Consider the following 25,831-nt stretch of genomic DNA (forward strand, 5'->3'; position numbering starts at 1 on the left):
AAGCCCTGCTCACCTGTTTTCAGTACGGAGCGGATGCAAAGTGCCTCCCTCGCCTCACTTCCAGGAAAGCTTCTGTCAACCACACGGATGCGAACGTGTTCCCGGCCCACAGGGGCCCTGGGGCAGCAGGACATTCCCACCGCTCACACACGGCCCACACGCCCGCCCCCGCGCCTGGCTCTGCGCCGTGGACGCCCCCCTCCTGTCCAGACTCTAAGTAACAAAGGAACAGCACCCAAAGAACAAGGGAGGACAAAACATTTAAGTTATTAAATCAAATATACAGAGTGATTCATTTAATATGTACATATTTACAAAAATGCACTTTCACGAGGAGGGGCGGCCGGGGCCGGCAGGTGGGCAGCGGCCTGGTGCCCACGGCAAACGTTGACAGTTGCGAGGGGAGAGTCTGTGTGAAGGCACTTGTCACAAGCTTCAATACTGCCGCCGTCCCGGGGAGAACAGAGCAGTCAGGAAGGGCACTTCTGAAAGCACAGTTGAGAGATCTCTGGAGCGAGTGCTCTGGGCAGGAGCAAGCGAGGACGGCGGACTGGAGCGCGGACGGACTGGCGAGCTGGCGAGGGTCTGCCCATGGGCCTCGGGCCACGCCGACCGCCACGGGCCCCACCAATGACCTCGAGCCCCACTGCAACCGCAGGTGCCACCAACAGCCATGGGCCACGCCAAACATCACAGGTCCCACTGAGAGCCACGGGTCCCGCTGTCAGCCTCGGGTGGTCCCACCGACAGCCATGGGTCCCACTGGCTCTTTGGCCTGGAGCCACTGAGAACCCCAAGTGAGGAATAAAGGAAGATTCTGTAAACAGTGCACCACCTCTGGGAACAAACGCTCAACGACTTGGTGAGAGCACAGACATCCTTGCTTTTCCCTGCCACACGGCGAGTGCGACACACAGAAATGTTACAAAAATAGCAACTATCCGAGAATACTCCGTTGTTTTCCGCCTGACAGTTATCCAATAATTTATACAAGGTTAAAGAAACATAGAAAATAAACATCTGCTTTTTGCTTTTGGTGTTTTTTTTTTTACACAAAATAAAGAAACTATGCACACGGCCTCGGCCTCCTGTGGTCCGGCGGGTGGCGTGACACCCGGCGAGGGGTCCCGGGTCCCGGCCCAGCTGGCGGCCGCAGCCCTACTCCCGGACGGCACGGCACGCGGCGCTGAAGCTCCCGACGGCGCGGTTGTCCACCTTAGGGCCTGAGGCCCAGCGGGCCGGCCTCCCAGGCGAGCGGCCGGGGTCTTTGGTGAACTTGCGCGAGAGGAACTTCTCGGCCTCCGGGGAGTCGTGCTCGCCGCGGCCGGGCTCCTCGTCCTCCTCGTCCTCCCTGCCGCCCACCGGACCGGGCAGCGCCTCCCCCGCCCCGCGCGGGGCCGGCGTGAAGTTCTTGCAGGGGAACAGTGGGTCCTTGGGGCCGCCCGGCCGCTCGATGGGGTTGCGGATGGGGTTGAGCGGGGCCCACTGGTTGTTGGCGCCCTCCTCCCGCGGCAGCCGGCTCCTCTCCCGCTCTTTCCTGCGCTTGCGGGTCCACCACACGCAGATGGCCACGCACGCCAGACACAGCACGCTGAACACGCCGCACAGCACCGACACCAGCAGACCTGGGGCGGGGCGCCGTGAGGGGACCGTCAGGCGAGGGTCCTCTGGCTCCCGGTGGTGGGCTGGGGAGGGGGTGGGTGGGGGGCTGGGGGCCCTTCACTGGCAGGTGCAGAGCAGCTGCAGCGTTTTGTGGATTGGACGGCCCCCCCGCAGGGCCGGGGAAATTCACAGCCCCTCCCCTCCAAGCCCCACGTGCCCGAAAAGATTCCCACAGGCCCAGGGGCCAGCAAGCGGCCCCCCTTCCCCCTTCCTCCTGCTCACCTGTGGAGGAGCTGCCCATGACGACCGTCTCCACCTTGACCTCGGTGACAGCCAGCAGCAGCGAGCTGTTCCCCCGTCGGGTGATGGCCGCCACGATGGCGTGGGCCGCACTCTGGATCAGGCTGCTGTCGGGCAGGTCGCGGGCCGGGCTGAAGGACTGAGGCAGAGGACAGAGCTGAGGAGCAGCCCGCCCGCGTCCGGGGGCCTGTGACCCCCACCCCCCGTGGGACAGCGTGCCTGGCCCCGTGTGCGGCCCCAGGGCACACTGAGGTTCCCATCCAGGCCAGCGGCTCTCGGTCAGCGGCAAGGAGGGACGCGGGTGGCTGTGGTCCCACGAGCAGGGCCGTCCTGGAGCAGAGTGAAGGGCTTGGGAACCTGCGGCCCCAAGGCTTCCTGGAGGGAGGCTCATCGAAGGGGGGTCCTGGGCGGGGGATGCCCCACGCTGGGCAGTTCATGGGAAGGTGGATGAGGCCTGGTCTGCACTTTCCCGGTCTGGACCCCCCTGCACCTGGGGCTGGGACGGCTGTCCCTGCGGGTAGGCTCCCAGCCCCAGCCAGCCACGCCTGGAGTCCAGAGGGTGCCACAAACCCAGCACTGGCCCCCGACGCCGGGGCTCCCCCAAGCCCTGCCGGCACCGTGCGGCCCTGCTGCCCAAACACCGGCACCCAGCCAGCACCCCGAGAAGCTGCTCTGCCCCTCCCCCCTCGTCTCTCCCCGCACACCCCCAGCCACAGCCTCCCCCGACCCCGTGGTGCCCATTTACGTCGGGTACCCACCTGGGCCCCAGAGCAGGGCCCCAAGGACACCCACTCAGCCGAGGGCCCGGGCGGGTGGCCAGGCCCTGACCACACATCCCAAGGCGGCCTGAGACCACGGGCACCCCTGCTGCCATAGACACCAGGAACACAGCACAGGCGAAGTAGGGGGCCAGGTGCAGCCGAAGCGGCAGGAAAATGAGGCTTCCACCCACAATCCCGCCCGCCCCGTCCCGTCGGGCAGGCCCTGGCCTTAGCGCCGCACCCAGGCCACAACTGACCCCCATGGTCCCGAGTCCGGGTCCCACATGAGGGCTCCCCATCCTGAGGCCCCGGGCTTACGAGCTTCCTCACTCCCCCCACCCGGCCCTCAAGGGATCCTCCAGCTATGCCCCGCTGCTGTCCACCCTGGCCCCTGACCCCTCTCCTTCCGTCTCTGGGTGCTGCCTCTGTACCCCGACTCCTGCTGTCACCCGGGGCCTCCCACAGTTCTGCGGACCCCTGCCCAGAGTCCCAGCTGCACGCGCTGGCCCCGCGGAGCTGCACATGCGCCCTGCCTGGCCCCTCCTGCCCCCCTCGCCGGGCTGACAGCACCCCTCCTGCAGGCCCGCCCCGGCTCTGCCGGCCTCCAGCAAGGGCACGGGGAGTTGCCACAGCCCTAAGCTGCGTAACTGTGCCGGAGCGGACTCCTGGGTCTGTGGTCACCCCGTGTCCCCAGGTAAGTACCTGGGAGCCAGCCTGGCCTGGGCCCTCTGCCCCAGTCCCCGCCAGGCGCACGTGCAGAGGGGGACCCTGGAGACGGGGGCGCTGAACAAGGGTGGCCGCCCCACCCGCCAGTACCCACCATAGCCACCTCCACGGCGCTGGCCTCTGAGGACGGCCGGTCACAGAGCAGCACGAGCAGGCGGTCCCGGGCCACCGCCCTCGTGGCGGGCAGAGCGCGGATGCCCGAGCAGACGGCGCCCACAGTGGTGCCCTGAGCAGAGACGGGCTGTGCGTGAGCACGGCCCGCGGGCCGAGGACCTGAGGGCGCTCACCCCAAGCCGGCACCTCGGGCAGGCGGTGGGACACGCCTTACAACCTGTCTGGGGGAGCAGAGCAGGGGTGCGGGCGGGGCGGGGGGGTACTGGCTCCCAGGGGCGGGGGGGTACTGGCTCCCACAGCAGGACACAGACCACCACCGTGGTCAGGGCTGGGTGGGGCCTCACCCGGAGCTCAGGCCAGAAGGACGTGAGGACAGGGACGCGGCCGGAGTGAGAAGCGCCCACGGAGCTGTGGGCTGCCCCAGCCTCCCTGGAAGGCCACCTTCAGCCTAGGCCCCGGGACAACTGGAGGGACAGGCACCTTGGCCCAGGCTGGCCACTCCCCTGGGACCAACACTCCACTCCACCTCCTCCGACCGCACGCGGCCGGGCTCCCCAGCCTCCCTGACCCCGCCGGCGCCAGGCAGCCAGCAGGGGTCTCGGGCCATCCCGGTGGCCACTTGAGGAAGGATGCGGTGCCCAGTGGACGGCGCCGCTCACCTGGGGCACCTGGTCGCGGTTGAAGTGCAGGGTGAGGCGGGCGCAGCTGTTGTCCAGGTGGCCGGAGCGCGGCCGGCAAGGGGTGCTGGGCAGCCAGGGCTCCTCCGCGCCACACTCCCCCCAGGCCATGCAGGGCGGCTGCAGGCACTGGCCCGGGGCCTTCTCCTGGCACTGCTGCCCAGGTGGGCACTGGGTGCTCAGGGTGTCAGGCCGGCCAGCCAGCAGGCAGGGCTTCCGGCCGCACCACACCTGGGCACACGTAGATGGAACCCGCAGACACACCGGCACCACGCGGGGGAAAAAGACACGGTCGGGTCAGCGAGTCCCAGGGCAGGGCAGGGCAGGGCAGGGCAGGGCAGGGCAGGGCAGGGCAGGGCAGACCCAGGTCTTCCGGAGAATGGCTCACCCGTCCCCCTCCCCCAGCACCCTCACAGGGTGAGCAACAGGGTCATGGATGAATGACGGGGACCCCAGGCCCAAGGCACTGGGGCATCAGACCCAGCAGGGCAGCGCGGGGAGGCAAGGCTGGGAGGGAGGGCCGGGCAGGGCCGGCTGGAGAGGCTCTGGGGCAGGAGCCTCCTGCACCTTGCTGCAATCCCGGCGGCCGTCCAGGCAGCGGCAGCTGTTACAGTCCTCCACCCAGGAGCTCCCATGAGGGAAGGGCACTCCCTGTGACCAGCAGGGCCTCCCGAACACGATCACTGCAGAGAAGAGGAGAGGTGGGGGCAGCCGTGAAGGCCAGGTCTCGCCCTGCCCCCACCTGGCATGGCCCTCGCCCACTATGTCCCCCCACACCTACCCTCCTGGCACCGCGGGCCAGACCGGCCAAGAGGGCAACTGCAGCGGTAGCCGTTGATCTCGTCCACACACGTGGCCCCATAGGCGCAAGGTGAGGACTGGCACTCATCAATGTCTGCAGGGAAAGCGGGCGGGCTCAGCGGGCAGCAGGAAGGCGGCTGGGGCAGCATGGGAGGCCCTGGCGAGTGGGAGGAGCAGCCTCCTGCCAGCTTGGGCCTCGGGTTGCCCTGGGGGGCCCTCTGAGCTGGGCCTGGCGCCATCACTGTCACCAGCCCGAGGCTTCGATAAGCACCACCCCCATCTGCCTCTGGGACGGGGGAGGGGGGGCCTCTGGGTACAAAGACCTCAACCCAAACTAGGGTCTACCCGCTTGCTGGGTGGCGGGGGACAGATAGAGGAAACTGCGGCTCAGACTGAGGTGGGAGCAGCTCCCAGGGCTGGGGTCCCACAGCCCTGCCCGCCCGGTGCCCCCGGCCCCTCACTGATGCGGCAGTCAGGGCCCGCGAAGCCCGGCGCACACTCGCAGCGGAACCAGTTGACGCCGTCCACGCAGACACCGCCGTTGTAGCTGCAGGGGAGAGGGCGGGTGTCAGGGGGCCCAGGACAGGCCGAGCTCCCCGGCCAGCCCGCCGCAGGGGCTGCCACTCACCAAGGCAGAGGATTGCAGTCGTTGGTATCTGTGTTTGAGGAAAAAGAGGACAGTGGGCACGGCATCCACCCGCCTGGCACCCATCCGTGCCGAGTCTGGGGCACCCCAGGCATGCAGGGCGGGAGGATACTGAGCTCCCCGCCAGCCCACCGTGACCAGCCTGGAGGCGACTGGCGTAGGAGGGCGGGGCGCGCGAGCAGGACGCCCAGGCCACAGGGCGAGTGGTTGGCGGGCAACGGACAGAGGGCAGAACACAAGGGAGGGGGCTGGGCTGCGGAGCTCAGGGGGTGTTGGAGGCGGCACGGCAGATCTTGGGGTTCAACTGGACTTTGGTGGCCAAGTGCAAGGGGCAGGTCTGTGAGGCAGATTCGAGAGGGAGCAGGACCCGGAAGCTGGGGGAGAGAGGAGTGGGTCCCACGCCCACGCCCACGCCCACGCCCACGGGCTCACTGTGTGTGCAGGTGCGGCCCTCCCAGCCATCCCGGCAGATGCAGGAGAAGGAGTCCCCGCTGCCCACACAGGTGCCCCCATTCACGCAGGGGTTGGGCAGGCAGCTGCTGTTCTTGGCTGCAAGAGCAGAGGAGGAGAGGAAGGAGGAGGAGGAGAGGGGCTTTCATCTGGGCTGGGCAGACCGGGGCCTCCACCCCACGCCTCCAACCCAGACAGCAAGGGGCAGACATGGCCAGCGTGCCCTCGGGGCTCCTCACCGACGGTGCAGGTGCTGCCCTCCCAGCCCGGGGGGCAGGCGCAGCGGAAGGTATCGCCACTGTCGTAGCACGTGCCACCGTTGCTGCAGGTGTAGGCGTCACACTGGAACTCACCTGCGGGCACACGGCCGCTCAGGGGGCGCCCGGAGCAGTGGGCGGCATCCCGGCGGGCAGCCCCCAGCGCAGCAGGGGCTCGCGGGCACTCACGCGAGTGGCAGGTCTTGCCCTTCCAACCATCGTCACACGCGCAGTAGAAGTCGTTGACCAGGTCGTAGCAACGGCCGCGGCTGTGGCAGGGATCGGGAAGGCAGTCGTTGGGATCTGGGGGTGAGGACGCCGGTCAGCGGGGGGTCACCGGCGCTCAGGGAGGGCTGCGGGGGGAGGAAGCGCCGGAGCTGGGCCGGGGAGAGACAGAGGGGGTGGGGAGGGAGAGAGTGTGCCCCTCCGCCACACACACACACACACACACACACACACAGGCGCCGCTTCCGGTCACCAGCTCGCCACGTGGAGCCGGTGACCACGTGGGGCCGCTGGGGCTGAGGTGTCCGGTGACAGGCCACGTGGGGCCCGAGGGAGGGGCAGCACGGCCCACTCACTGGTGTCACAGAGCTCGCCCTCCCAGCCGCTGGGGCAGAAGCAGCGGAAGGCGTCCACCTCGTCGATGCAGGTGCCCCCGTTGCGGCACGGCTGGCCAAGGCAGTCGTCGATGTCTGCAGGAGGCGGGCGTGAGCCAGGTCCCCAGGCCTCCCGGCCCCCGCCCGGCCCCCGCCCGGCCCCCCGTCCACAGCCACTCACTCTCGTGGCAGTAGGTGCCTGTGAAGCCGCTGTCACAGACACAGGAAAAGTTGCCCCCGGGCTGGCTGACGCAGCATCCATGGGGGCCACACACGCCGGAGGGGGCCACGCGGGCCACCCTGGTCCCGGCCTCGAACCCACAGCCATCGACCACTGCCACAGAGATGGGAGGGGTCAGCCCCACCTCTGCAGGCCCCGCCCCTCACCCTACCCCACCCCTTCAGGCCCCGCCCACACTGCAGCCACCTCTGCAAGCCCCGCCAGGGCATGGCGCCCGGGGCTCAGAGCAGTTCTTGCCGCCCATGTCCTCGGGGCACGCGCAGTAGTAGTCGCCCTCCAGGTTGTAGCAGCGGGCCCCGTCCCGGCAGGGGCTTGGCTGGCAGAAGTCAATGTGCACCTGGGGAGGGGGGCACCCGTGAGAGCCCAGGCCCTACTGCTGGTGCTGGACGACGAGCCAGGCCTCTCTCGTGTCCATACAGGGAACCCCCAAGATCCAGGCCCCATCCGGACTAGACACCCAGGCCTCTGCAGCCAGAGCCTGCAGGAACGCCCAACCCAGACTGCCCAGGCCCCTCAGCTGGACGGAAACACCTGCGGGGGCCAGGCCCCTCCCACCACCCTCGCCTCCAGGGCAGCCCTCTTCCGCTGCATCCGGCCTTCGCCCCTCCTACCGGCAGGAAGGCCAGCTATTGGCCCCCCTCCCCAGCCACCAGGGCCGCCCTCAGCCCTGTCCGTGGGTCCTTCCCAGAAGCATCACCGCCAGGCTCCAGACCCGCCCCTTGCACCCCTGCAGCCCCACTACTCTCCCCTGCGATGACCAGGGCGGGTCAGAGGGCGATGGGCGCGCGAGCCTCTCCTCAGACCCGCGTGTGGCACCCCCACCCCACCCTAGGGCCCCTCTTTCAGGGGCCCATGTGCCCCGCCCCGTCAAAGCCGCCTGCCCTCCAGCCACAGTGGGAATCAGACAGACAGGGCTCGGGGCAGCCAGCTGACCTGCCAGGGCTCCCGGGCCACCCCGCCAGGAGGGGCTCGTCCTGACAAGCAGTGACCCTGCGACCCTCCTCTGCCCCTGCCCAGCCAGGCAGCCCGGACTCTCTGCAGGGCCGACACCCACTGTGGCCCCTCCTGGCCACTCGGACGGGCCACCCGGGGCAGCGGCTGGAGGAGGGGGGAGGCAGGCAGCACGCGCAGGCCTCACCTCGCAGAGCGGCCCCGAGAAGCCCTGGGGGCAGTGGCAGCGGAAACCGTCGACCAGGTCCTCGCAGAGGCCGACGTGGCAGGGGCTGCTGGCACATTCGTCCAGCTGGCGCTCACAGTGCCGGCCCCCGAAGCCCCGTGGGCACACGCACTGGTAGCCGTTCACCAGGTCCTGGGGGGAGTGGGGGGAGTGGGGGGAGTGGGGGGTGAACCTCCCACAGCCGCCCCCGCAGGCGGCTCCCCCCGACGCTCCCCCAACGTGCGCGCACGGCACGGGGCCAGCCCTCACCTTGCAGGTGCCGCCGTGCTGACACTGGCCCCCACAGTCGTTGACGTCTGCGGGCAGAGGCGCGGGTCACGGCTGGGTCCCCCTCTCCCCCAGCCCTGCCCGCCTGCGGCCCGCCCACCCGTACTGACTGATGTGGCAGTTGGCGCCCTTCCAGCCCGGGATGCAATCACAGTAATAGCCACCAATCAGGTTTTTGCAAGAAAAAGCATTAAGGCACGGCTTCCCTTCGCACTCATTGGCGTCTGTGAACGAGACAAGGGCAGCGATGGGGCCCGGGCCCCACCTGCCCCGGCGCCCGCAGCAGCAGCGCATGCCCAGTGCACAGCCCATGCACACACGCGCCCCGCGGGCCCCTTACCCAGCTGGCAGGTGGCCCCCCCCCACTGCTCGGGACAGATGCACTCGAAGCCGTCCACCTGGTCCACACAGGTGCCCCCTGCCGCACACGGGTTGGAGGTGCACTCGTCAATGTCTGCACAGGGTCAGAGCGAGAGGTGTGGGGTGGGAAGGAGGGACACGGGCCTGGCTCTTCCTGTCACCCCTCCCGACCACAGCCACCCACGTGGACGCGGCCACTCCACCCCCACCCTCCAGACCCCTCAGATGCCAGGCTGAGTGCCCCAGACGCACTGGAGTGGGCACTCACCAAGCGCACAGGTGGGCCCGCTCCAGCCGGATGGGCAGTGGCACTCGAAGCCTGAGGGCACCTCGTGGCAAGAGCCCCCGTTGGCACACGGGTTCGAGGCGCAGGCATGCTCGGCTGTGTTGAGAACCACAGGGAGTGGGTGTGGCGGCCCAGGCCCCCTCCTTCCTCCCCAAGCCCCCAAGGCCCCGAGGTGGGAGTGGGGGGTGCCTGCCGCACAGAAGGCCAGAGAGGTGGGCCCCGCCGGCTCCCGGCCCCGACGTACCCCGCTCGCAGTTCTTGCCCGAGTAGCCGTCGGGGCAGGCACAGCGGTACTGGTCGGGCTCCGCGTTGATGCACGTGCCCCCGTTGGTACAGGGGTGGTGGCTGCCGCAGTAGTTCAGGTCTGGGGGCAGGGGTGGGCGCTCAGGGAGCAGACCGAGACCCTCGCTCCCTACCTCCCCGAGGCGCCGAGCTGGGGCCTCGCCACCCGCCCCTCGCCCGCCAGGCGCACCTTTGTTGCAGAGCAGGCCGCCCCAGTTGGTCTCGCAGCTACACTGCCAGGGCTCGACACAGCTGCCGTGCACGCAGCCCGGGTACGGGACGCACTCGTCACAGAACCTCCCCTGCCAGCCGTAGCTGCACCTGGGGAAGGCCGAGGGCCGTGAGGCCACGTGCGTGACAGCGGACCCCAGGAGCTCTGGCCGCTCCCAGGGTGGCTTGGGGACACGGGCGCAGAGTCACATGGGCCGCCCGGGGCCGGCAGCCTCAGCCTTTGAACCGGAACGGGCCCCGGGCCAGGCGGGGGTGACGGTCCCGCCGGCCAGCCCGCACCGTCACGGGCGCTCCCGGCCGCTGGCCTCGCACGGTTGGCCGCAGCTGTCCAGTCACTCCTCCCGGAGCTATTTTGGGACTCACCCCAAGCAGGGCCCCGAGAGCCAGCGCCAGGCAAGGAAGGCGCTGCCGGGACCCCACGAATGAGAGGGCCAGGTGCTGCCAGGCCTGGGCAGGCCAGCGGGGCATCAGGAAAGGACTCCTGGCCCGGCTCCGGCCGGTAACCTTGGGCACAGCACGTGACCTCACCTGTGACTCAAGGGCAGTAACTTCTCTCTCCACAAGGCCCAACCACGGGCGCATCTCACAGATGGGGACACTGAGGCCCACAGGCTGCCCCAGTCCAGCCCTGAGAGAAGCCAGATTCAGGGCAGTTCTTGAGCCAGAGGAGTCACCGCTCCCTGGCAAACGGCCTCAAAAGGCCTCTTGGCTCCAAGGCCATGACCCCGAGGCCTGGCCCTGCCTAAGCTGTGGGCCAACGTCCTCTCTGGGAAGTCCTTCAGGAGGAAGAGCAGAAAGACGCCCAGGCCATCAGTGAGGGCCCGGAGCTCAGCCAGCCGGGGGAACTGCTCTTGGGGGAGAGAGACCAGCACCCTGTGCTGGACGCCCCAGGGCCCGGCGGGCTGCCCTTCAGGCCCTGGACGTGACCCCCAGGGGACCCTCCCTAGAACTTCGTCCCGCAGGATGGAGTGACGTCCGTGCCATCACCCACCACGTGGATTTATTTTTGGAAAAGGAAAGAGCCACGGCCCTTCCCGGGCCGCCCCCGAGTCCCTCGGCACCCAGAAGGGACGCTGGCCACCTCAGCCAGTGCAGGACAGGGAAACCAAGGCCGGTGAGAAGGGGCTCCTCCAGCCCCCGCACCCGGGGAGGCGGGGGGGGGCGGTGTGTGTGCCGGCCTGGGCCGCACGCCCCCACCCACCACCCTCCCTCCAGAGGACCCCGGCCAGGGAGCACGAGGGTGCCTCGGGCGTGCTCTCGGCCCTGGGTGGGGCGGCCCTCTCCAGGCCCCCCCCACCCCAGCTTTCCTGGCCCCAGAAGCCCAGGGAGGAGACGGCAGGAAGGTACGGCCATCTCCGCAGCATCCGGTGGGGGTTTGTCCTGCGCTGAAACCTGAGCCCTGAGCTACAGGCGGCAGCTGGGCCTCACCCGCAGGCCAGGGAGAGAGGCGGCTAGGGCTCACCTAGAGCCTCCCTCCGAGAGTCCCGCGCCGCACCCCCGCCCCTCCACGCCTTCCTGCACAGCCCACACTGCAGTGGAGGGCGGGCCCTCCCTCCCCCCCCTCCCCTCCCTCCCCTCCCCTCCGTCCCACCCTCCTCCCACCCTCCTCCCACCCTCCTCCCACCCGGCTGCTCCATCGCCGGCCACCCAGGGCCCTTAGCAGGGCCCCAGGACTGCGCTGCCCACGGGGCCGGGCCAGGGTGTGCGGGGCTGAGACCCAGCCCCACTGTGCTCAGGACCCAGGTGGGGACCTGTCTGCCCGGAGTCCCAGGGCTCATGCCCACCACACAGGTCACAGGGCAGGGCTTCAGGGGAAGGCCCTGGCCAGGGCAGAGAGCGGTCCCGCACCCAGTCTCCCACCCAGGATCTGGTTCCTGGAGGTGCCTGTCCCTCAAGACATGAACCCACCCTGGGCCAGGCCCCCAGGTGCCCTCTCACCGGCGCTGTGCTCCCCACGCCACTTGGAGACCCACTCAACTTGTCTGAAACCTGGCAGAGTGAGTGGCCGGGTGGGTGCAGCCCCAGCCCCCCGCCTGTCCCTGGGCAGCCTGCCCGCCTCCCTGCCCTGGGCCTGGCGGGACTGCTCCACATGCCACTTGCCAGGCCGAAGCCACCACAGGACGAGCAGAGGGTCACCCTCCCATCCCGGCCCGGCCCCCGGCTCCCAAACACTGCCCTCCCTGTCCAAACTCAACGGGGGAGTGACTAAATTTCTCTGCTTAGCGCCCTTATCTGAAAAACACAGCTGGGAGCAAACCCGCCCCGCAGAGGGGGTCCTGGGACGAGTGAGACCCAAGGCTGGGGCAGAGGCCTCACCCACTGCACCTGCTCACCTCCCTGCCAACGTGCAGGCCCCTCCCAGGGGCTCGCCCCTGAGCGTCCACCTGGCCCCCCAGGCCCAGCTCCCGGGCCATCCCTGTGCACCCCCGCGCCCACCCTTGCTCACACACCCTAGAGAGCCCTGCTCAAAGCCCTCCCAGCTCCAAACCCGGGCCCCGCCCCTCCAGCTGTCCCAACCCCCCACCGTCTCCGCTCACTACCTGGCAGAACTACTCCTTCCTTCCCACAGCCGCCTGGCCCAAGCCGGCAACTCTACCTTCCCCCCAGTCAAGGTCTCTGATGGCCTCCACTGTCTGCACGAGGCTGCGGGGACCCGTCGCTCTCTGGCTCCCTCTGACCCCCGGCCAACCCTGTGTCACTGCCCGGTTCCCTCTGACTCGTGGCGGTGGCCTCTACCAGTTTCTCATCGTACAGTCACCAGCAGGAGGCTGGAACTGGCTCCTGGACCTCTTCTCCTCTCCAACTGCCCCCCGTCGGCTGTCAGCACCGCCCGTGTGCCTCAGGGGCCCACCCGTGTCTCGGGCCAGGCCTCTCTCCGCACACCCAGGGCAGGGCACCTCTACATCACCTGCTGCTCTCACCCCTGCCTGCTGCGCCTGAGCCCATCCCCGTGTCCAGTGGCACAGGATATAGAAGGCTTGGGGTCCTCCCCGATCCCCCACTCTTCCACTCCAGGACGTCTGCAGGACCTGCCCACCCTTCCACCTCCCACTGGACCGTCACCATCACACACCCCCTCCCCAGCCTGGCTCCTCCCACACAGCAGCTGCTCTGGTCCTTCCATCCCACCTCACTCAGCTCCAAACTCTGCAGCAGCCCCCCCTTCTTTTCTAGGTCCCCCCCCCCACTCACCACCCTCCCCCTGTCCTCCACCCAAGAGCACAAGCCACTGTGTCCTCTGCACCTCCTATGCTGCAGACACCTGCCCTCGGGTGGCTCTCTGCCTCCCGGACTCTGCCCCTTGTGTAAGACCGTCCCAACCAAGTTACGTGAAACGGCCCTGGCCGCCCCCCTCCCCAGGCCCCCACCACCCACCACCTTGTCCTCGTGGGGCTATCGCTGTCGGGCACGCCCAGGCTCTGAGGCCGCGTGCGTCCCTGCGCCGATTATAAGCTGCGTGGGAGCAGGGCCCGTGTCCCCACTCACTGCAGCCCCGACACCCAGCTCCCCAGCGCCGCGTACACAGCAGGCGCTCAGCCAAATCCTGCTGAGGGAGCAAGCGTGCCTGGAGAGCAAAGAAGGGGCAGGCGCCCGGCACTCACCTGCACTCCCCAGGCAGGGAGCACCCCCCGTGGAGCAGGTTACATCCTTGTTTACACACGGCTGCAGAGAGAGAGATCAGAGAGGCGCCGCTGCTGCCAGCCACGCACGGGCCCCCACAGCCCGGAGGCAGGCACGGGGTGGGGGGGCCTCCAGGTGGCGCCCCGCACAGCCCCCCGCATGGTACTCCCGTGGCCCCCCGTGTGGTACTCCTGTGGCCCCTCCGTGTGGCACTCCTGCGGCCCCTCCGCGTGGTGCTCCCGCGGCCCTCCGTGTGGTGCTCCCGTGGCCCCCCCGTGTGGTGCTCCTGCAGCCCCTCCGCGTGGTGCTCCCGTGGCCCCCCGTGTGGTACTCCTGTGGCCCCTCCGTGTGGCACTCCTGCAGCCCCTCCGCGTGGTGCTCCCGCGGCCCTCCGCGTGGTGCTCCCGTGGCCCCCCCGTGTGGTACTCCTGCAGCCCCTCCGCGTGGCCCCGCGCAGCCCACTCACCCTCCTTGCACTCCTTGCCCATCCAGCCGTCCATGCAGGCCTTGTTGCCGTACTGGTCGCAGGTGTAGTGGCCGAAGAAGTCGTTGCGGGGCCGGCAGAACTTGTTGCAGGTGGCGCTGTAGTAGTTCTCGTCGCAGCGCACACGGATCTTCAGCTCCAGGTGTGCCACGTGGCCGCTGAAATGCAGGCTCTTCCAGCGGTCCTCCGGGTTGATCATGCCCGCGTGCGACACCCGCTCGATCAGCAGTTCCTCTTGGGGGGGCGGCAGAGTCAGCCGGCGCAGCCGCCCCATCCCCCTCGGAGGCGCACAGCCCGCGAAACCACGCGGCCAGCGGCCTCAGGCCACAGAGCCGGGACAGCAGGGCCACCGCAGGAAGTGCGGGGCTAGAGGGGCCTCCTGCTCCCCAAACGCAGGCGGGGCCGGCAGGGCTGGGCGGGGGCGTCCCCGCCTGCGCCCCGCAGCCCGCGGCCCTGCTCCTACCGGCACCCCCACCGGGCACCACGCCCACCCCTCGCCGCTGGTCGTCGCTGGCCACCCTCCCGCCCCTGCTCCGGGACCCCCTCTCTCTGAGGGCCTTCCCGGCAGCAACCGCACCGCTCACGACCGCCCCCTCTGAAAACAAGCCTCTCTCGGCCCCGAGAGTGCACAGATCCAGCGACCCGACGGCTGGGCCCCCCTTCAAACCAAGCTGCCGCGTGGGTGGCAGCGCCCCAATCTGGCAAAGCACAGGCACAGGGCTCGTGGTACGTCTCCCTGCGCGTCCGTACCAGTTTGGGGAAGTCTGCAACAAGAGGCTAAGGATCCCGTGCACCACCCCACCCCCGAGCTACAGGGAAGGCCAGGCCCCTCCCAGAAGCGTCTCTCCCTGCGCAGACCCGCCCAGCCCTGCTGACCGCCGCTTCCAGCCCAGCCCCTCTGCGTCCCCACAGCATTGTCACCTGTGGGACCCAGGGGCTCGGTCTGCCTTGGCATCCAACTGCCCGCGTGACACTGCCCCCAAACGCAGCGCGTCCAGACTGTGTTCCGGCCCGTCCGCACGACGGCTTCTCGGCCCTGCGGCTGCTCAGGCCACCCCTACCTGCTCTCACCACGTCCAACCCATCAGCAAGCCCCGTGCCTTGACCTTCAGAGCGACCGGAGCCCCTCTCACCCCGCAGGCTGCTCCTGGCCCCAGCACCCCCAACCGCCACCTGGGTTCACACGGCGGCCTCCTCGCCCCTCTCCACGCCGGCCCCGCAGCCCGCCATCCACGCAGCAGCCGGAGCGACCCCGCTCCAGGGAAAAGCCAGCCACGAAACCTCCGCGACCCGACCCCGGCCTCGCTGACCTAATCACTGCCTCCACCCTGCCACGAGGGCCCCGTGCTACTCTCCGAACACATCGGGCTCACTCCTGCCTCAGGGCCTCGGCACTCACTGCTCCTGCCGCGCGTGCAAATGCTCTTCCTTGTCTGTCCACGGAAAACCTCTCTGCCCTACTACCACAGGGCCCCGCAGACGCCGTGCAAGGTCGGCCAGCCACCAGGTGAGCCTGCGGGGGAGGGCCGCCAAGCCCCACGTTCCAGGGCAGATGGGCAGAGAGGGGCTCAGAAAGCCAGAGAGAGCTCTCGGCAGCAACCCACTCCGCTGTGCTGCTGACCCGGCCTCAAAAGAACAGGCTTGGGTTTGGGCATCAGCAGGAGGCTACAGGAGCACTGGGGAGGCCCAGGTGCGGGCCCTGGGCCCTCGGCCCTCGGCGAGGACACACGCCCATCAGAACAACATAGGCGAAGCTGAGACTGGGGAGGAGAGCAGTGCATGCGCAGCTCAGCAAATCACAAGTGTGGCAGAGCTTCCTGGCAGCCAGGGCAAAAAGGGAAACAGCGCAAAGATCCTCAGGGTAGAGGCAGCTTTCCTGCCACGTGGGCCTTTGTCCCCAGCAGGCAAAGGACCAGGAACCCGGCTATGTGCACCTCCGTGAACGAGGGGGTCAGCCTCCCGGTGCCCTGAGGAAGGCCTTGCAGGCAGCGATCCACCCAGCCGGGGCTAACTCACCATCCGGGGTGGTGCCATTGTCCCAGTCCCAGGCCTCCACGATGAGGGTGAAGGAGCGCTGCGGACACAGGGAGGGGCCCGTCAGGTACCCGAGGCCCCGGCCCAACCCTCCCCGCCCCGTGCCTCGGCCACACCCCCACTTCACCCCTCGGCTATGAGGAGGGGTCTCCTCAGCAGACCCCGAGACGACCCCCTGGAGGAGGGAGACTGCCCCTCCAGGTCACGAAGGCTCAGGGGGCGTGAGCTCGCGGCTCCTGCAGCCCCGTGGCCCACCGGCCAGCCCGACTGGCTTGGGTCAGGACGGAGAGAAGGGAGAGTGACCCAGACGGAGCAGCGGGCAGAAGGCGGGCACAGCTGGAGCAGCTGCAGACAGGGGTCCCGGGGGGCCCGGGACCAGAGGGGGTTGAGTGGGAGCCCCCTCGGCAGCTCACGGGGGCCCAACCTACCGTGGGCAACAGGAGGTCCCACCCCCAGCCTGCCCGGGAGGGACGATGCCCCGTCACCAGGCCACGGGACGGCAGGGGCAGGCCCACGCCCCCCCCGGGACACAGTGAATGTCTGCCCCACTAGCCCGCCTCACCCGAGACCAGGAAAGCGGCCCCTGCTGCACAGATAGGGAAACTGAGGCCCAGGGACTGCCCAAGGCAGCCTCAGCCTATGCTCTCTCCCCCTCCCTGCCCCCAAGACCATCCGGCCCTCGGGCGCCAGGCAAATGATGGGGTGACATCACTGAGCAGCCCCAGGACACCGCCGCCCCGCCTGCCGTGAAGACAGCCAGTTACTCCCAGGCACAAGCCCCCGCCCAGCTCTTCCCCGCCCGGGACCCTCCGTGGCTCCCCCCTCCACGCTGCTCGGCCCCCTCTTCGGACCAGCCACGAAAGTGCTGACTACCACCCACCCAGCCCTAGCCCCACCTGGGCTGGGGGCTCACAGGACAGGGCCACCTCTGGGACCACGGGCTGGCCGGCTTGCTGCCCAAGGGCTACTGCCCTGGGGAGGCCAGACTCCTCCCCACCCTCGGCACCCCCATCTCCCGGCTCCTGCAGGCTGGTTTCTTCGCCCCTGCAGCCGCCTGCCGGCACCCCACCCCACTCAGACCCGGCTCTGCTGCCCCCACATCCAATCACACCCAGCTCCCTGCGGGCTGCCTGCCACATCCAATCACACCCACAGCCCCTGGACACCCAAGCGTGGTCCACCCTCGGGGACCCTCCTCTTGTCCCCTACCCCGTGCCTCCAGCTGCCCTTTCTCTTCCCGCCCCTCCCACGACACAGCCTCAGGGCCCAGAACACACGTGCCCACCCTCAACTTCGCTCAGCTCACCTACGCCGCTGCCCCTGCCCTGAGCCCAGCCCCCCAGCAGCTGCCTCCCAGACACCCCTGGATGACCTGCAGGAGCTCATGCTCACAGCCGCCACCCTAGGACCCACACCCACCCAAGAAGCATGAGCAGGAAGCAGGGAACCATCCTCCATCCTTCTAGAACCCCGCCCCCCGCCCCCATGGAGCTGTCCCCAGGCTCTCAATCCCACCTCTTGAGTCTCCCTGAAACCCATTCCCTCAATCCTGCCACCGCCCTCTGCCAGGCCATCAGGATCCGTGCCCAGGCTGCCCATCCCCACCAAAGGGGCTCCCGGCAGACACTGGGGCCTCCACAACCCCGTCCACACCCTCAATGACCCCCAGGGCTCTGTCCATATGTCCCCCACTGCTCAGCCTTCTTGGGGCTCCCCGTGGCGTGCGCCCTCCTCACAGGTACCCAGCACGCCCACCCTGCCCCTGGGCCTTTGCACACACAGCTCCATCCCTCTGCCTGGAATGCCCTCCTCAGGCCAGCCTTCCCCTGGCCATTCCCACTCCTGGTGACAGCTGGAGCGCCCAGCTCCTCCCCAGGCCGCACTCACTCGTCCATCCATCCGTCCATTCATCCATCCATCCATCCATCCGTCCGTCCGTCCATCCATCCATCCATCTATCCATCCGTCCATCCATCCGTCCGTCCGAGTGTGCACCAGGCACAGCTCAGCCACCGGGAACCGGAACCTCTGCCCCGGCGGACGGGTGAGTCAGCGGGGCACGGAGCTGCTGTTCTAAAAGGGGGTCAGGGCAGGCCACGGAGAGGGTGTCTCTGCGCTTGAGGCTGCAGAGTACGGGAAGAAGCACCCCGAGCAGGAGCCACGTGGCAGGGCCTCGGGCTGGAAGAGCAGGGACGTGGGGACAGGGGACTCAGAGTCCGACCGCGGGGCTGCCAGCCCCTGTGCCAGTTCTAGTGCTAACGCTTTGCAGCAAAGTGGGTGGCTGCCAGGTGGGTCTGAATGAGGCCGGAGACCAACGGGGCTTCAGCAGTCGTGCTGGCCACCTGGCAGAACGGGCTACAAGGGAGGACACAGGAGGAAGCAGGGAGCTGACATGGGCTGCGCCCAAGAGGGCGGGACCACGGCGGTCAAGGCCCCCAGGAGGGCAGGTGGAGGAACGCCCCAGGCCGGGCTGCCCATCCCACGGGGCGCTCACCCTTTGGGGCAGCCGGAGTCCACCTCCCCACACCTGAGCTTCGGGGAGTAGGGAGCGCCTCCTGGCTCCCAGGAAACCCCACGCCAGCCACTCAGGTAGGATTACCACCACCTTCGCCAGAGCCCAGGGCTCCGGTTACCTGCTCCCGCGGGGACGTGTGCTGCCCGCCCACCTGCAAGGGACCCACCGCCCGCCAGCTGGGTTCTCTACACCTGGACGGCAGGAAGTCATCCAGAGAGAACCTGAGCCGGTGGGTGGGGCGGCACCAGTGCTGGGCCTCCACCTCTCTCCTCCTCCCGACTGGCCTCTAGGACTCAGTTTCCCTTCTGCAAACGGCAACCTTTCATTCCAGTGCTGCTGCCTCGTGGGCCACGGGCCCGGCAGGGCTTTGTCAACCCCAGATCCCTACAGAACAGGAAAAAGGCAACGGGCCTGGACGGGAGGCCTCGAAGGGCGCCCTGTCATCCCAGGGACCGGGCTGGGGGTTGGGTGCCTGGGCAGGGTCGATGACAGCTAGGGGCCGGGGGCGGGTTCCCTAGTAAGCGGGCAGAGGAACACCCCTGGCCAGGCACAGTTGGGCCACCAGCCTGCCCAACCTTGAGAGGCCCACCCAGCCGGCTGACCTTAGTCCCTGAAGACCCAGCCACACCTCTTCCAGAAAGCCCGCCCTGACCTACCCGCACCAGAATCCCAGCCCGACCACGGCCTTCTTCCTGGCCCACCCCCAAGGCCAGGTCCAAACCCTTTGTCTGACCCCCCAGAAAGGATGATGGGGCGGCCGCCCAAAAACATGGAAATGGCACAGGGCAGACATGGGGCCGGATGTACCACACCCCACGGCCCAGGGCACCCCAGGCCAAGAAGGCCTAGCACAGACCCTGGACCCACTGCCCTGGTCCACGGGCTCCACCCTGGTTCCTCTCCCACAGCACCCTGCATCAGCGCCCGGCCCCCCCAACGGAGCAGAGCTTGATGCCGGCGCCAGGAGCTCTCAGCACAGATACGTTTCCTGAAACCCGAGCTTCAGAAAGGCCCAAGCCTCTGCCTCCATTGTCCCCTGACAGGGAGGGGAGGGGGCCGCCTCCCCTCAAGGCGCTGGGCCCTGGTGCCCCGGCAGGAGGAGCAGACCGCCAGCCTCCCCACAAGAGAAGCCAGACGCCCACACTCCGCACCAGGGACCAGCCAGGGCCTTGCCTGGGCGTGCCCCTCCCACCCCACTGCGGGCGGGCAGCCCACGGTCTCCCGACACCTCATCACACGCACGTTGCGGGACTGCAAAGCCCACAGTCAGGTTGACCCTGGTCACACCAGGCTCACGGTAGCCTGGGGGATGAGGACCCCGGTGCACCTGGGGTCTGGGGGGATGCGGACCCTGGCTCAGGCCTGAGGATTAGAGATGCCTGTCTCCACCGAGAAGCCCCTCATCGGCCCAGCCTGCCCTCATCCAGACACCACCCCTGAGAGGATCCCTGAAGGGCACAACTCCTCCACGGAGCCCCCGCCCAAAGCCTCCAGCAAGCTCTTCCTCGCCACGCCGCAGCCTTGCTCCCCAACCCACCTCTCAAGGCCCAGGGACAAAGCCCCAGCCCGCATCCAAGCGCTCCGCTGGCCGGTGCAGCCCTCCCGGTGTCCCCGCTTTGCCCGAGAGCCCCACCCTGCTGGCCCAGTGTCAAAGCCTTGACCAAGACCCCTGACGTACGAGGCAGGTGACGGGGCGTGGAGCAGGTGCCGCCTGCCGAGCCCCACCTGAGCAGGACCCCAAGGCCCCGGTGGGAAGGTGTGGACAGGAAGGGGGCAGGGTCCACGTTAGCCCCCCACCCCGGTCCCCAGCTCCTTGGGGGTCGGGAGCACACGGAGGGTGGTGCCACACACCACCCAGGGCAGCTTTGGCGCTCCCAGGCGCAGACCTTGGCCTGGCCCACCCTGGGATGGGGGCTCGTGCTGCTGACAAGCCCCCTTGGCGGTTGGACGTGGGGGGGGCTGGGCCCCCTGTTCACATCCCGGCAGACCTCCCCCTTGGGTGTGCGTGTCCCCGACTGGCCCAAGTCCCCCGCCCACCCCTGAGCGCATCACAGCCCCCGCAAGGGACTCCGGCCTTCTACTGGGCAGCCCGCAAGGAAGGGGGGGGACTAGAGCAGCCGCAAGGCCAGGCTGGGCACTGAGCCCTGAAGCCCCGTCCCCCCTCACAAGACCACACGGTTGCACCACGCGGCCAGGTCCCAGGACCTGCTCTGGCCCACGATCTCAGGTTGGCTACACCGCCAGAAACGGGATCAGGCCCAGGCCCACCTCGGTTCTCCTCACGACTCCAGCTTGGCCTTCACGAGCGGCCACGCCCCATCCGTGCCACCATACACAGCAACCCCCTCAAACCCACAGGGCTCGCGCCGGGAGAGGGGCCCTCGACCTGTGGGCCAGGTCCTGGGGTCCCAGGTACCAGAACGTAAACCAAGTAGGCGGGTGTGGCCTGCAACTCGGCAGCAGGCCCCCTCACTCAGGGTCCCCGACGCCACCCGGCCCCCCCAACACCCCCGATGGCCACCCACCACAGCCAGGCAGAACTCACGCGTGTGCACGTGTATACGCATGTGACCAAACGTGGCCTCCGCCCTGCTAGCTACGGGCCAGGCACTGGGATCAACAAGGCATCACCTACCTCCTGGGGGGACCAGCGGGACATCCATGCGGCGGGATCAGGAGAGAAGGGGCAGGCCTCACACCCAGGTGGACCCCACCTCCCTCACCTCCAAGACCCTGGACACGCCCCTCTCCAGAAAGCTAAGCCCGACACCAACCCGAAACCACAGGCGGCAGACAGCGCAGGTGCCCCGACCAGGCCTGGGGCAGCGGCGGAGGGGGGCGTTCGGGACTGGCTGAGGGTCACTGGGGTAGGTGCAGCGCCCAGACCAGGCGCCGGTCCTCCCCCTCCAGGGGCCCGGGCTGGGTGCAGAGGGCAGGTCCCACACCCGTGCACCCCCAGCCACCTTCAAGGCCCTGCTCACACCCCTACTCCAGGGTCCTGAACGGGAGCCCGCCCACCTGAAGCCCCGAGGCAAGGCCCAGCCCCCTCCTCGGTCCCCAGGGCACCAGACACAGTCCTTGCTTTCTCCGGTCAGGGTCAAGGGCCCTAGTGGGCACACTGGGCTCCAAACTCGCCCCAGCTCACGGGATGGAGTTGGACTTGCAGCAGGCAGAGGCAGCGTGGCCCCAGGGCTGCTGCCGGCCGAGCGGAAATACCAGTGCGTTGGCATCGCCGCACCAGCTGCAGGCCTGGCAGCCAGGCCACACTACCGGCAGGGAGGAGAGGACAAGACCAGCCCCCCCCAGCACACGGCTACCCCCCCAGCCTCACCCCCGCCCAGAGGGTGGGCCACCTGCTCCCTCCGAGAGGACTCAGCTGGGAGCAGGAGGAAGGGAGGTGAGCTGGCCCGGGACCTGGTGCCCAGCCTGCAGGCTCCTACCTGGGGAGACCAGGGCCTGCCCCGTCCCGTTCCACCCCTGGCCGGCCAGCGGGGCCGAGCGCCTGAGGGACACGCGTTGGCCCGCCACATTCCTCCAGGCCTCCCTGCCCCCACGCCCACTGCTGCCAACTCGAGCCGAAAACACATCCTCAGGTAGCGATTTCGAACCGTGCTGGCTCCGGCCCAAGTGCAGATGACAGGCTGCGGGCCCTGCTCAGACCTGCCTGCCGCGCCGCTGCGGGGGCGAAGGGGCTGGGCTCATCCCGCGCCCGGGGCCTCCCAGGCCGCCCCTGCCGTTTCCACCCCAGGGACACATTCCCCACCCGAGGCCCCGGGGTCAAGGGAGACCCCAGAGGCCAGCCAGGTATGTAGGGGCAGGGCTGTGGCCCCAGGGGGCTGTAGCCCGGGGTCAGGAAGCGGGTAAATAGGGTAGGGGAGGCCCCCGGCCCAGGCTGAGGAGAAGGTGCCAGCACAGGGCCCAGAGCCGGGTCGGGGAGGAGGGCATCGGGCCCAACTTCAGCCAGCCCGGCCTCAACCCCCCGTCTCTTCCAGGACCGAGACATCAGGTGGACATATTCCTGTTGGCTCCCGCTGGCTGGTCCAGCCAGAGGTCCTTAGTCAGAAAGACAGCCCCTCAGTCGGAGCCTGGCATCCTGCTACAGCCAAGCCCAGCCCAGCTACAGGGACCTGCTCCTGCACACCGAGGCCCCGCTTTTCAGGGTCCTCTCTCATCCCTGCCCCCACCCAGTTCCACGCGTGCAGCACGGACACCTGGGAGGGCCGGGGCCCGGTGGCTTCAGACCACATCAGGCAGCAGGAGGCCTTGACCTGCCCAACCACAGCTCCCTGCAGCCCACGGAGATGAATCACATCCCTACCGGCATTCTCAGGCCCAAGGCTCCTGCCTGACAAGCCAGCCCCAAGCCCCCTCCCAAAAAAGAATAAAACCAAAAACCCCAGACTGTGAAGTATAAGGAGCCTGACAGAGAACCACTGCACCAAGGCCCACTGAACCTTCCCCCCGGGTCTGGGCCAGAGGCAAAGGCTGCCACCAACACACGTGCCCTAAGTCCGCTGGGACCCAAGTCCCCCGGCGCCCGCCGGAGCTGCCCCCCCGACCCCCGCCCCCGGGCATCCAGGAAACTGCAGGGCGGGCGCTGGCTGGCCGAGGGCCCGGGCGGCTCCGTCGGGGCCTGCCCCAGACCAGCCCCAGCACGCGCGGCGCACATGCCTCCGCGGCCTGCCCGGGCCCGAGGCGCCTGGCCGCGCCTCCCCACCCAGACAGACACGCGCAAGGCGACGCAGGCACACGCCGCGGGCCGCCGTGCACGCGGGCCGAGGCCACCCCGCCCCGCCGCGACCCCCGCGCGCCCACGTGGCCGGGCGCGGAACCGGCCCCACGGAGCAGGCGCCCGGGGTCCGCACGCCGCGCGGCGCCCCCTACCGGCCCCACCCGCCGGGTCCGGGCGCGTGCGGCTCGCACGCACGGCCGGAGCCGCAGGTGCCGGGAGGCCGAGGGGCCGAGGGGCGGCGGGCAGGGCGGGGCCGGGGGCCGGGCGCCGAGGGAGGGGAGGGCTGGGGGAGGAGAGGGGGCGCACGTACCGGCCAGGCGAACTGGAAGGGGATGACGACGAGGCCCGGGTCCTGGTCGCCTCCGGCCCGGGCCCGGGCCCGCGCCCGGTCCCCCGCGGCGCCCGCCGGCGGCAGGTAGAAGGAGTTGCCGCCCAGCACGGGCGTGGCGCCGTGGCCGTAGCTGCAGGGCCCCGTGGGCGTCACCTTGGCCTGGTACTCCTTGAGGCACACGCGCACGTACGTGTCGCACTCGTCGTGGCCGCAGCCCCCCGCGCGCGTCGTCCGGCCGTCGCCGTCACAGCAGGCGCCGCTCAGCAGCTCCCCGTTCACGTTCCGCAGGGCGCTCAGCTGCAGCTCGAAATAGCCCATGGGCCGCGCCGCCTAAAAATAAGGCAGAGGGAGAGCGCAGGGAAGCGCGGGCCGGGGTCGCGAGCCGGGGCGCCCCGCCCCCACCCGCCGCGCAGCCTCGAGGGCTTCCGAACCGCGGCGCCCGCAGGCGGTGCCGCCGGCCCCGAGGGACGGCCCGGTGCGCCCCGTCCGCGCCCCCCGCTCACCTGCACGCAGAGCGCCAACAGCAGCAGCAGCTGCCGGGGCAGGCGCCCCCGGCCCCGCGCCCGCATCGCCTCCTCGACCCCGCCCCGCCGGCCCGCCGCCGCCGCCGCCCCTGCGCGCCCGGCCCCGGCCTCCCAGTGCCCGCCCGCCCGCCTGCCCGCCCTCCGAACGCCGGCGGCAGCTGGCAGCGGCAGGAGGAGGCGGCGGCGGGCGGGGTCGAGGCGGCGCCGCGCGGGCCCGGGCGGCGGGCGCGCTGGGGCTGCGGGCGCGCGGGGGCGGCGGCGCTCGGGCTCGCAGGCTGCCGCGCTCCGGCCCGACCGGCTCCCTCGCGGCGGCGCGGCGGCGGCGGCGGCGGCGGCGGCGGCGGGTCCCGGCCTCGGCTCTGCGCGCCCCGCGCTCCCGGCGCCCGCAGCCAACAAGTTCGGGACGAGACTGACAGCTCGCTCGCCCATTCGTCACCCGCGTACCTGCATATGCATGAGGGGGCGGGGCCGCGCCGCGGGGTGGGGCTGGGGGGGGCTGCCGGGGGCGCCCAGGATTTAAAGGCGGCGGAGGACTCCTCCTGCCAGCGCCTGTACCCGGCGCACGTTTCCCGGCGCCCTCGGGCGGCGGGGCGGCGGGGCGGCGGGGTGGCGGTGGCGGATCCACTAAAGCCTCCGCCGAGCCGGGAGAGTGGGGCCGGGCGCCGCAAAGCGGCTTCCCCTCGCCCGAGCCCCGCCGGGTGTCAGGAGCCAGGGGGTGGGGCGCCCCCTGAGGTCACCGCCGTGGTCCCCTCCTATCGGTGCGCCGCCGCCGCGCTGCTCGCGGTCCCAAAGGAGATGCCTCCTGCACAAATCAGGGCTCGGCCCCACGCGGGGCGGGCGCGGCCTGGGACCCGAGCCTGCCCGGCCCTGCTGCTCGCTCCCCTTCCCCCGTGAGTGCCCCCATCCGTGCCGCTCCTACCACCTCCACTCCGGCCGCAGGGGGCGCTGCTCCTCTCCGACGCCCCGGCCCTGGCCGACTCACTGCCGGCGGGTCAGGAAGCCAGGGAACGAATGTTCTTCCGCGCAGACTGTGTGCCCAGTTCGGTGCTGGTGCGGGGGTCGCCAGGCCATACTTTCGAGGAACGCCCAGGACGGGTGTCGGGGCTTGGGCGGGGGGGCTGCGAATAAAGGACGGTGGTGCACCGCCAAAAGGACAAGGAGAGGGCCGCCCAAAGAGGCTGCTGCTGCTTTCCCGGTCGCCAGGCCCCCATATCCCACCCTCTGTCATCACCTTGTTGCCCTCTACTGGAGTAACCTCGCCTCGCCTCTTCCGAGGCTCCTTGTCTCCAAACAACCCAGCCTCTCCGCCAGTCAGCGTCCCTTTCAAGGCTGGAGCTCGCCTTGGCCTTTAGGGATACCGCTTCGGTCCAAAGGGAGACTTCCCGCTCAACCTCCATAATAACTGGGCTTTCTTCATTCCTCTGGCTCCTCCGGCCCTGGGCTGGATGCTGGGAGTGCAGCCCCTGCCTGGAGCTAATCACTGCTACAATTTGGGGGGGGGGTGCTGGAAGCCTTCCTGGAGGAAGAGAGCTTTGAAGGCCAGGTTCAGGGGCAAGGGCAATGGCAGAAGGAACTCAGAAGCACAGGCACTGCCCTCTCTCACACTAGGATATGTAGGTGCAGCAGCAGCCTAAGGGGCCTAATGCCCTGGTTTCACCGCCCAGCCTGTGGGTCCAGGCCTCAGGAACCTAAAGAGATGGGCCTGGCTTTGCTCATGCCAAGCGCCCATCCCTACCTGAGCCCCTCTGTAGGCTGAGAGGGGGAAGGACACAAGCCAGGCACCGCCATGCACAGTGACCCCCACCAAATAAGG

The 25,831-nt window shown here is 69.4% G+C and overlaps 1 protein-coding gene across 4 annotated transcripts; it reads right to left on the reverse strand.

Moving 5' to 3' along the window:
* Positions 1 to 260: 260 nt before the first annotated feature.
* JAG2 (jagged canonical Notch ligand 2) lies at positions 261 to 24,075 on the reverse strand. Of its 4 annotated transcripts, none has more exons than XM_036843560.1 (26): positions 23,998 to 24,075; positions 23,474 to 23,824; positions 15,899 to 15,956; positions 13,865 to 14,116; positions 13,380 to 13,440; positions 9,737 to 9,867; positions 9,509 to 9,628; positions 9,247 to 9,360; positions 8,959 to 9,072; positions 8,729 to 8,842; positions 8,601 to 8,647; positions 8,313 to 8,483; positions 7,361 to 7,511; positions 7,115 to 7,267; positions 6,916 to 7,029; positions 6,524 to 6,637; positions 6,317 to 6,430; positions 6,060 to 6,176; positions 5,610 to 5,637; positions 5,443 to 5,528; positions 4,962 to 5,075; positions 4,748 to 4,863; positions 4,163 to 4,411; positions 3,484 to 3,615; positions 1,885 to 2,041; positions 261 to 485 (listed from the first exon to the last, which is right to left on the reverse strand). In XM_036843560.1, the coding sequence occupies exons 1-26, from the start codon at positions 24,061 to 24,063 to the stop codon at positions 436 to 438; spliced, it is 3,294 nt and encodes a 1,097-aa protein (XP_036699455.1). In that variant the 5' UTR covers positions 24,064 to 24,075; the 3' UTR covers positions 261 to 435. The 4 variants fall into 4 exon arrangements, with proteins under 4 accessions (XP_036699455.1, XP_036699453.1, XP_036699452.1 ...); XM_036843558.1 differs by having other exon boundaries at positions 261 to 1,625; XM_036843557.1 differs by having other exon boundaries at positions 261 to 1,685.
* Between the last annotated feature and the right edge of the window lie 1,756 nt (positions 24,076 to 25,831).

This window comes from Balaenoptera musculus, chromosome 2, assembly GCF_009873245.2.
Source record: "Balaenoptera musculus isolate JJ_BM4_2016_0621 chromosome 2, mBalMus1.pri.v3, whole genome shotgun sequence".
NCBI lineage: Eukaryota > Metazoa > Chordata > Mammalia > Artiodactyla > Balaenopteridae > Balaenoptera > Balaenoptera musculus.

Coding starts and splice junctions, on each gene's coding strand:
- JAG2 (XM_036843557.1), bottom strand. CDS start 24,063: ATGCGGGCGCGGGGCCGGGGGCGCCTGCCCCGGCAGCTGCTGCTGCTG. Junction 6,638..6,915: donor GGGCGAGCTCTGTGACACCA/GTGAGTGGGCCG, acceptor CCTCACCCCCAG/ATCCCAACGACTGCCTTCCC. Junction 4,412..4,747: donor GCCGCCGGGATTGCAGCAAG/GTGCAGGAGGCT, acceptor ACGTGTGCCCAG/GTGTGGTGCGGCCGGAAGCC.